Here is a 9,904-nt window from a genome sequence, read left to right as displayed (position 1 = left end):
CTACAAAGAGACACACAGACTACAAAGAGACACAAACAGACTACAAAGAGACACAAACAGACTACAAAGAGACACAAACAGACTACAAAGAGACAAACAGACTACAAAGAGACCAAACAGACTACAAAGAGACCAAACAGACTACAAAGAGACCAAACAGACTACAAAGAGACCAAACAGACTACAAAGAGACCAAACAGACTACAAAGAGACCAAACAGACTACAAAGAGACCAAACAAACAAAGAGACCAAACAGACTACAAAAACAAACTACAAAGAGACCAAACAGACTACAAAGAGACCAAACAGACTACAAAGAGACCAAACAGACTACAAAGAGACAAAACAGACTACAAAGACCAATGACTACAAAGAGACACAAACAGACTACAAAAAGACCAAACAGACTACAAAGAGACAAAAACAAACAGACTACAAAGAGACACAAACAGATACAGACTACAAAGAGACCAAACAGACAGACAAAAGAGACACAAACAGACACAGACTACAAAAGACACACAAACACACACAGACTACAAAGAGACAAAACAGATACAGACTACAAAGAGACACAAACAGATACAGACTACAAAGAGACCAAACAGACTACAAAGAGACACAAACAGACTACAAAGACACAAACAGATACAGACTACAAAGAGACACAAACAGATACAGACTACAAAGAGACACAAACAGATACAGACTACAAAGAGACACAAACAGATACAGACTACAAAGACTACAAAGAGACACAAACAGACACAGACTAAACAAACAGACTACAAAGAGACACAAACAGATACAGACTACAAAGAGACACAAACAGACACAGACTACAAAGAGACACAAACAGATACAGACTACAAAGAGACACAAACAGATACAGACTACAAAGAGACACAAACAGACACAGACTACAAAGAGACACAAACAGATACAGACTACAAAGAGACACAAACAGACACAGACTACAAAGAGACACAAACAGACTACAAACAGAAACAGAACTATATAAATAACTCCAGGTGTGGGACATCCACACCCATCTAAAGAGCAACGTTGGAACCATTTCCTTCTTCTCACATCTAATATCCCACTAAAGAGAAATGTGGTTCTGGTTCTTGGTGTGGTCCCTCCTCGCCCTGCTGTCTCCTCGCAGGTGTTGCATATTGCAAACTTGTTATCTTCTGCTCACACGCTGAAGAATGTCCAAACAGCTGACGTGTGTGTGTGTGTGTGTGTGTGTGTGTGTGTGTGTGTGTGTGTGTGTGTGTGTGTGTGTGTGTGTGTGTGTGTGTGTGTGTGTGTGTGTGTCCGTCCCCGCAGGTCTTCATAAAAACGGTTTCATCGTGTTCGTGGGGAGCTCGTTGCTGCACATGCTCGTTACCTGCAGACTGTGGCAGGTGATCAGGAGAAACTATGTGGACCCAAAGGTAAACAAACCATCCTGTCTGTCTCTGTCTGTCTGTCTCTCTCTCTCTCTCTCTAGAAACTATGTGGACCCAAAGGTAAACACACCATCCTCTCTGTCTGCCTGTCTGTCTCTCCATCGGTCTGTCTCTCTGTCTCTCTCTGTCTATCTGTGTGTCTGTCCTTTTATTTGTATATTTAACCAATGAATCATAAGGAGTATATATGAGATGTTTTCACTATATTCTGACCTGTGAACCTAAAATACTGGGCAGATGAACCGATGAGTGTGTGTGAGAGAGAGAGATGGTTTCCCGGTGGTTCTCTCTCTCTATGAATAAAGAGAGAGAGATGTATATTTAATGTATATTTAATATATTCAGGGTGCTCAGCATCCATCAGCCAGTTAGAAGCAGTGCTGAGTGTCCCCTGCAGAGGGCACCGCTGAGCTAACAGCCCCCATCATGACCCCAGAGGACCCTTTACCTGCAGAGCCCTTCACATGGACCAGTGGGGGGGTTTCTGTGTGTGTGTGTGTGTGTGTGTTTGTGTGTTTCCATGTGAGTGTGTGTGTGTCTGTCTCTCTGTGTGTGTGTGTCTGTCTTTGTGTCTGTGTGTGTCTGTGTGTGTTGTGCCAGTGTGTGTGTGTGTGTGTGTGTGTGTGTGTGTGTTGTGCCAGTGTGTGTGTGTATATATGTGTGTGTGTATATGTGTGTGTGTGTATATATATGTGTGTGTGTGTCTGTCTGTGTGTGTGTGTGTGTGTGTGTGTGTGTGTGTGTCTGTCTGTGTGTGTGTGTCTGTCTGTGTGTCTGTCTGTGTGTGTGTGTGTTTCTCCATCTGGGTGTGTGTGTGTTTCCATGTGAGTGTGTGTGTGTGTCTGTGTATTGTGCCAGTGTCTCTCTGTGTGTGTGTGTGTCTGTCTTTGTGTCTGTCTGTGTGTGTGTCTGTGTGTGTGTGTGTGTGTGTGTGTGTGTGTGTGTGTTGTGCCAGTGTGTGTCTGTGTGTGTGTGTGTGTGTGTGTGTCTGTCTGTCTGTGTATGTGTCTGTGTGTATATATGTGTGTGTCTGTCTGTCTGTGTGTGTGTGTGTGTGTATATGTGTGTGTCTGTCTGTGTGTGTATATGTGTGTGTGTCTGTCTGTATGTGTGTCTGTGTGTGTTGTGCCTGTGTGTGTGTGTGTGTGTGTGTGTGTGTGTGTGTGTGTGTGTGTGTGTGTGTGTGTGTGTGTGTGTGTGTGGTGTGCCACTACAATTCAGTAGTAACAAATAAACCCATATTTCTGACATAGACATTTAGAAAATGGGTTAAATTAGACCCGAGAACAACAACAGGAGAGTTAAGGGTCCCTTAGTACCCTCAGGTTGGCCTTCGTGCTTCTATCGTGCTCTTTAAAGTGCAGTTTGGGCTCTCCCAGTCCAGCAGGAAATAGATGAATAAGTTCCTAATGTAACTTGTGTGTCTCTACTTTATTTCGGTGCTTCCCTGTTCCGTGTGTCTCTCCGTGATTGCAGCACTTTGACCCTTTGCGTCATGAGACTGCTGAGCTTCCAGGAAAAGGGAACCGCCTCTTGATTTTAATATTTAATAATGTCGGGGTTCCCACACATCCTGCAGAGCTGTGTGAACACTGTGCTCTCTTTGCTTCTTCACTCAGGTTGTTGAGAGGCTCATGACAGAGTCACACATACTGGGGTTTCCAAAAGACATTTTAGGACCGTTTCTATAAAAAGGGAACAGTTTTATGCATTTTAAAATAGAGTTAGTTTCCTGTCCATGTCCTCAGGCTTTTCAAGTCTGTCTGTGTGTGTGTGTGTGTGTGTGTGTGTGTGGGTGTGTGTGTGGGTGGGTGGGTGTGTGGGTGGGTGGGTGGGTGGGCCCTCCAAAGACATTCAATAGTAGAGACTTAGTAATGATAATTACTAAGTCATAGTAATCCATTATTAAGTGAGAACGCTGCCAAACTCCACCAGACTCCATGTAAATAATCAGGACTTTTATCATCGTAAAACACACTTTATTCAAAGTGGACAGAAACTAAATTAAACTACCAAAAGCCGTCTTGGTTCATCTTTCCACTGTTCCAACAATCACCACTCTGGTTTGGTTGAAATAAACCCTTAATTCACCCATTTACATGTGGAGATATGCTGGCTCTATACACGCTAAAAGTCCTGATTATTTACATGGAGTCTGGTGGAGATATGCTGGCTCTATACATGCTAAAAGCCCTGATTATTTACATGGAGTCTGGTGGAGATATGCTGCCTCTATACACGCTAAAAGTCCTGATTATTTACATGGAGTCTGGTGGAGATATGCTGGCTCTATACACACTAAAAGTCCTGATTATTTACATGGAGTCTGGTGGAGATATGCTGGCTCTATACACGCTAAAAGCCCTGATTATTTACATGGAGTCTGGTGGAGATATGCTGGCTCTATACACGCTAAAAGTCCTGATTATTTACATGGAGTCTGGTGGAGATATGCTGGCTCTATACACGCCTAAAAGTCCTGATTATTTACATGGAGTCTGGTGGAGATATGCTGGCTCTATACACGCTAAAAGTCCTGATTATTTACATGGAGTCTGGTGGAGATATGCTGGCTCTATACAAAAGTCCTGATTATTTACATAAAAGTCCTGAAAGTTATTTACATGGAGTCTGGTGGAGATATGCTGGCTCTATACACACTAAAAGTCCTGATTATTTACATGGAGTCTGGTGGAGATATGCTGGCTCTATACACGCTAAAAGTCCTGATTATTTACATGGAGTCTGGTGGAGTTTAGTTTAGTTTTAGAGAGGATTCTTCTCAGCCATTCTGGTGCTGGACATTTTCCTTTGGCGCAGGCTAAAACCTCTTTGGGGCAGCGCCAAAACAAAGAATAACACACATTTAAATTCTGTCTCTGTGTCCGTCTCAGGAGAAGACATCGTATCGCTGGAAGCTGCGTCTCTGTCTGTTTAACGTCAGCTGCTGTTTGGCCGCCGCGTACTTCTTCAGACGCCACAACAAGTACTGTGAAGCCGGAGGTGAGCGTGTTGATGGTGCAGACACTAAGAAACATCTGTTCATTACCAGTTGTTGTTCACTGTTTATGTTTTAACATAAAATGATTCGCAGTTGTGTTTTTGTACACTTCGAATTGCATAATTTGTGCTTTCGGAGGGTTTGGGTGATTATAGAAGTCTACCTTGTCGTTGTCTGTCTGTCTAAGAAGACCTGTATGTAAACACAGGGACTAAGAAGACCTGTATGTAAACACAGGGACTAAGAAGACCTGTATGTAAACACAGGGACTAAGAAGACCTGTATGTAAACACAGGGTCTAAGAAGACCTGTATGTAAACACAGGGACTAAGAAGACCTGTATGTAAACACAGGGACTAAGAAGACCTGTATGTAAACACAGGGACTAAGAAGACCTGTACCACAGGGACTAAGAAGACCTGTAAGTAAACACAGGGACTAAGAAGACCTGTATGTAAACACAGGGACTAAGAAGACCTGTATGTAAACACAGGGACTAAGAAGACCTGTATGTAAACACAGGGACTAAGACCTGTAGACCTGTAGGACTAAGAAGACCTGTAAACACAGGGACTAAGAAGACCTGTAAAACACAGGGTCTAAGAAGACCTGTATGTAAACACAGGGACTAAGAAGACCTGTATGTAAACACAGGGACTAAGAAGACCTGTATGTAAACACAGGGACTAAGAAGACCTGTATGTAAACACAGGGTCTAAGAAGACCTGTATGTAAACACAGGGACTAAGAAGACCTGTATGTAAACACAGGGTGTAAAACACAGGGACTAAGAAGACCTGTATGTAAACACAGGGACTAAGAAGACCTGTATGTAAACACAGGGACTAAGGGTATGTAAACACAGGGACTAAGAAGACCTGTATGTAAACACAGGGACTAAGAAGACCTGTATGTAAACACAGGGACTAAGAAGACCTGTATGTAAACACAGGGACTAAGAAGACCTGTAAACACAGGGACTATGTAAACACAGGGACTAAGAAGACCTGTATGTAAACACAGGGACTAAGAAGACCTGTATGTAAACACAGGGACTAAGAAGACCTGTATGTAAACACAGGGACTAAGAAGACCTGTATGTAAACACAGGGACTAAGAAGACCTGTATGTAAACACAGGGACTAAGAAGACCTGGATGTAAACACAGTAAACACAGGGGGACTAAGAAGACCTGTATGTAAACACAGGGACTAAGAAGACCTGTATGGGACTAAGAAGACCTGTATGGGGACTAAGAAGACCTGTATGTAAACACAGGGACTAAGAAGACCTGTATGTAAACACAGGGTAAACTAAGAAGACCTGTATGTAAACACAGGGACTAAGAAGACCTGTATAAACACAGGGTCTAAGAAGACCTGTATGTAAACACAGGGACTAAGAAGACCTGTATGTAAACACAGGGACTAAGAAGACCTGTATGTAAACACAGGGACTAAGGGACCTAAACACAGGGTCTAAGAAGACCTGTATGTAAACACAGGGACTAAGAAGACCTGTATGTAAACCTGTGTATGTAAACACAGGGACTAAGAAGACCTGTATGTAAACACAGGGACTAAGAAGACCTGTAAACACAGGGACTAAGAAGACCTGTATGTAAACACAGGGACTAAGAAGACCTGTAAAACACAGGGACTAAGAAGACCTGTATGTAAACACAGGGACTAAGAAGACCTGTATGTAAACACAGGGACTAAGAAGACCTGTATGTAAACACAGGGACTAAGAAGACCTGTATGTAAACACAGGGACTAAGAAGACCTGTATGTAAACACAAGGGTATGTAAACACAAGAAGACCTGTATGTAAACACAGGGACTAAGAAGACCTGTATGTAAACACAGGGACTAAGAAGACCTGTAAAACACAGGGACTAAGAAGACCTGTATGTAAACACAGGGACTAAGAAGACCTGTATGTAAACACAGGGACTAAGAAGACCTGTATGTAAACACAGGGACTAAGAAGACCTGTATGTAAACACAGGGACTAAGACTGTATGTAAACACCTAAGAAGACCTGTATGTAAACACAGGGACTAAGAAGACCTGTATGTAAACACAGGGACTAAGAAGACCTGTATGTAAACACAGGGACTAAGAAGACCTGTATGTAAACACAGGGACTAAGAAGACCTGTATGTAAACACAGGGACTAAGAAGACCTGTATGTAAACACAGGGACTAAGAAGACCTGTATGGACTAAACACACAGGGACTAAGAAGACCTGTATGTAAACACAGGGACTAAGAAGACCTGTATGTAAACACAGGGACTAAGAAGACCTGTATGTAAACACAGGGACTAAGAAGACCTGTATGTAAACACAGGGACTAAGAAGACCTGTATGTAAACACAGGGAAGACCTGTATGTAAACACAGGGACTAAGAAGACCTGTATGTAAACACAGGGAAGAAAGACCTGTGTATGTAAACACAGGGTCTAAGAAGACCTGTATGTAAACACAGGGACTAAGAAGACCTGTATGTAAACACAGGGTCTAAGAAGACCTGTATGTAAACACAGGGACTAAGAAGACCTGTATGTAAACACAGGGACTAAGAAGACCTGTATGTAAACACAGGGACTAAGAAGACCTGTATGTAAACACAGGGACTAAGAAGACCTGTATGTAAACACAGGGACTAAGAAGACCTGTATGTAAACACAGGGACTAAGAAGACCTGTATGTAAACACAGGGACTAAGAAGACCTGTATGTAAACACAGGGACTAAGAAGACCTGTATGTAAACACAGGGACTAAGAAGGTACACAGGGACTAAGAAGACCTGTATGTAAACACAGGGACTAAGAAGACCTGTATGTAAACACAGGGACTAAGAAGACCTGTATGTAAACACAGGGACTAAGAAGACCTGTATGTAAACACAGGGACTAAGAAGACCTGTATGTAAACACAGGGACTAAGAAGACCTGTATGTAAACACAGGGACCTAAGGGACTAAGACCTGTATGTAAACACAGGGACTAAGAAGACCTGTATGTAAACACAGGGACTAAGAAGACCTGTATGTAAACACAGGGACTAAGAAGACCTGTATGTAAACACAGGGACTAAGAAGACCTGTATGTAAACACAGGGACTAAGGACCTGTATGTAAACACAGGGACTAAACCTGTACAACTAAGAAGACCTGTATGTAAACACAGGGACTAAGAAGACCTGTATGTAAACACAGGGACTAAGAAGACCTGTATGTAAACACAGGGACTAAGAAGACCTGTATGTAAACACAGGGACTAAGAAGACCTGTATGTAAACACAGGGACTAAGAAGACCTGTATGTAAACACAGGGACTAAGAAGACCTGTATGTAAACACAGGGACTAAGAAGACCTGTATGTAAACACAGGGACTAAGAAGACCTGTATGTAAACACAGGGACTAAGAAACCTGTATGTAAACAAGACCTGTATGTTGAATGAATGTAGTAAATCAAATCTAAAGTTGCGTAAATGTTGCCTGTCTGTGTGTGTGTGTGTGTGTGTGTGTGTGTGTGTGTGTGTGTGTTTGTGTGTGTGTGTGTGTGTGTGTGTGTGTGTGTGTGTGTGTGTGTGTGTCTCTCTCTCTGCAGTCTACACCCTGTTCGCCCTCTCGGAGTACCTTGTGGTTTTCTCCAACATGGCCTTCCACATGACAGCCTTCTGGGACTTTGGGAGCAAAGAGGTGATCGTGGCCACGCCGCCTGAAGACAAGCGCTTCTGAGGACTCTTTTTTTTTTTTTTTTTTTTTTATATTTATTTTTTAGGAAAAGGTGACAGAAACATTCTTATATCTGAGCAGGGGAAGGCAGCGTGCAGCCTGATGAACTCGTCCGTATCATCTGGAACTGAAAAGATCTGAGGAATCCATCGGGAAGGTAGTTACAAAACGCTCCAAAGACAGGCTTTTATTTTGGCGCTCCAAAGACAGGCTTTTATTTTGGCGGGGGGGAAAACTGGCACGGTCGTTCTAAAAGGGTTCCCTCCGTCACCTCTTCACGTAAACATTTTGAGCGACATATACAGCGGACGGATTGGGTTTAGGAAAGTCCTGACCAACCTCCCTATACGAATTTTCGCCCTTTCATACTACTCACTACTAGGGCTGGGATGAATCGATACTGCATAGTATCACGATATTTTTCATGGCGATGCTGTATCGATACACAGACGCCAAGTATGGAGCTTCTATGATATATGTGTTGGTCAGTCTGTCTGCTTGATAATCACATTTTGCACCAATAAAATTGAAGTGAGATGAACAAACAGACATTTATCTTTTTAGATAAAACAGATGTTGACACAAGTTTCCTTTTGGGGCCAAAATTTGAAATTGGGGAAAAATCTAAAGTTGGAAAAAAGGTAATACATTGCAATACATCGCAGAATATTGCAATATGTTTAAAATCGCAATAATATCGTATCGTGACACAAGTATCTGGATGATATCGCATCGTGAGGCCTCTGGTGATTCTCACCCCTACTCACTACAGTGTAAATTCACACACAATCCCAAGGTAATATAAGTCAACGGAGGCCGGACAATGTTGATAAACACACTAAAAAGCCAGTATTTGTCTTGATAACGCACCAATAATGGCGTGTACGTATTGGCGTGTTGTACATACACCACTTCATGAGATTTGTCCCTCTCTAAAAATACGATTAGTTTCGGGAGATAATGTCCACGTTGTCACTTCTCTTCTTGAAACATTACAACTTTTTTTGGTTCTTAAATCATATTCTATAAGATGATATGCTTGTAGCGTCGCTGTGACGTGAGAACCACGTTTTATTTAAATTTTTTTTTCAACTTTTTGAGAACTTTATTAACTGAGCGTCATTGTATGAGAGAGTTTTATATATAACAGGTCTAACAGAATATACACACAGTTCCCCTCGGGGCAACAAGCTGCCACAACTTACTACTGCTGTTATTTTACACATGTATTTCATAGAGTGCTGGACATGAAGTGTTTGGACAGTGAAAGTGTTTTTGGGGGACGAGCCCCAGACCCCCCCCAAATGTTGAAACCAAGCCTACACCTTTGTGTGCTCGTAGGAAAATATCAAATTGTGCGATTGACTTTGACTGACGGGTTGCGATGTGATTGAAGGGAATGGTCGTTTTTGTATCATTATTCTCATTTTCATTGAAAAATATTAAAATGAAAAATAAATTTAAATGATGATTGTGTGATTTCTGTGAGGATCTGTATCAAAATAAGATGATTTCTTTAGTCTGTGGGATAGATTTGTCTCCGTAGCAAGCCTAAATTCAGATGGTTTTTGCCTTGGTTCACGGATTTTCAAAAAAATTTAAAAAAGGCGACAATAACTCCCCAAAAAATTGTCAAAACAAACAACTGAACCCTCCTGTTGTCCTCTGCTCAAATTTGACCCATTTTCAAAAAGTTTC

The 9,904-nt window shown here is 42.0% G+C and overlaps 1 protein-coding gene across 1 annotated transcript in view; it reads left to right on the top strand.

Annotated features, from left to right (window-relative positions):
* The window catches only part of LOC114566732 (post-GPI attachment to proteins factor 2), a 19,425-nt gene extending 9,754 nt beyond the window's left edge, over window positions 1-9,671 (top strand). Inside the window, exons 4-6 of the mRNA XM_028595412.1 lie at window positions 1,334-1,440; window positions 4,350-4,458; window positions 8,079-9,671. Of these exons, the coding sequence (XP_028451213.1) occupies window positions 1,334-1,440; window positions 4,350-4,458; window positions 8,079-8,209 (347 nt within the window). The 3' untranslated portion in view covers window positions 8,210-9,671. The remainder of the gene's footprint in view (window positions 1-1,333; window positions 1,441-4,349; window positions 4,459-8,078) is intronic.
* Window positions 9,672-9,904: the final 233 nt, after the last annotated feature.

Source organism: Perca flavescens, chromosome 13 (genome assembly GCF_004354835.1).
Source record: "Perca flavescens isolate YP-PL-M2 chromosome 13, PFLA_1.0, whole genome shotgun sequence".
Lineage (NCBI taxonomy): Eukaryota > Metazoa > Chordata > Actinopteri > Perciformes > Percidae > Perca > Perca flavescens.
The sequence above is the reverse complement of the archived record's forward strand: the minus strand, read 5'-3'. Positions and strand labels throughout refer to the sequence as shown.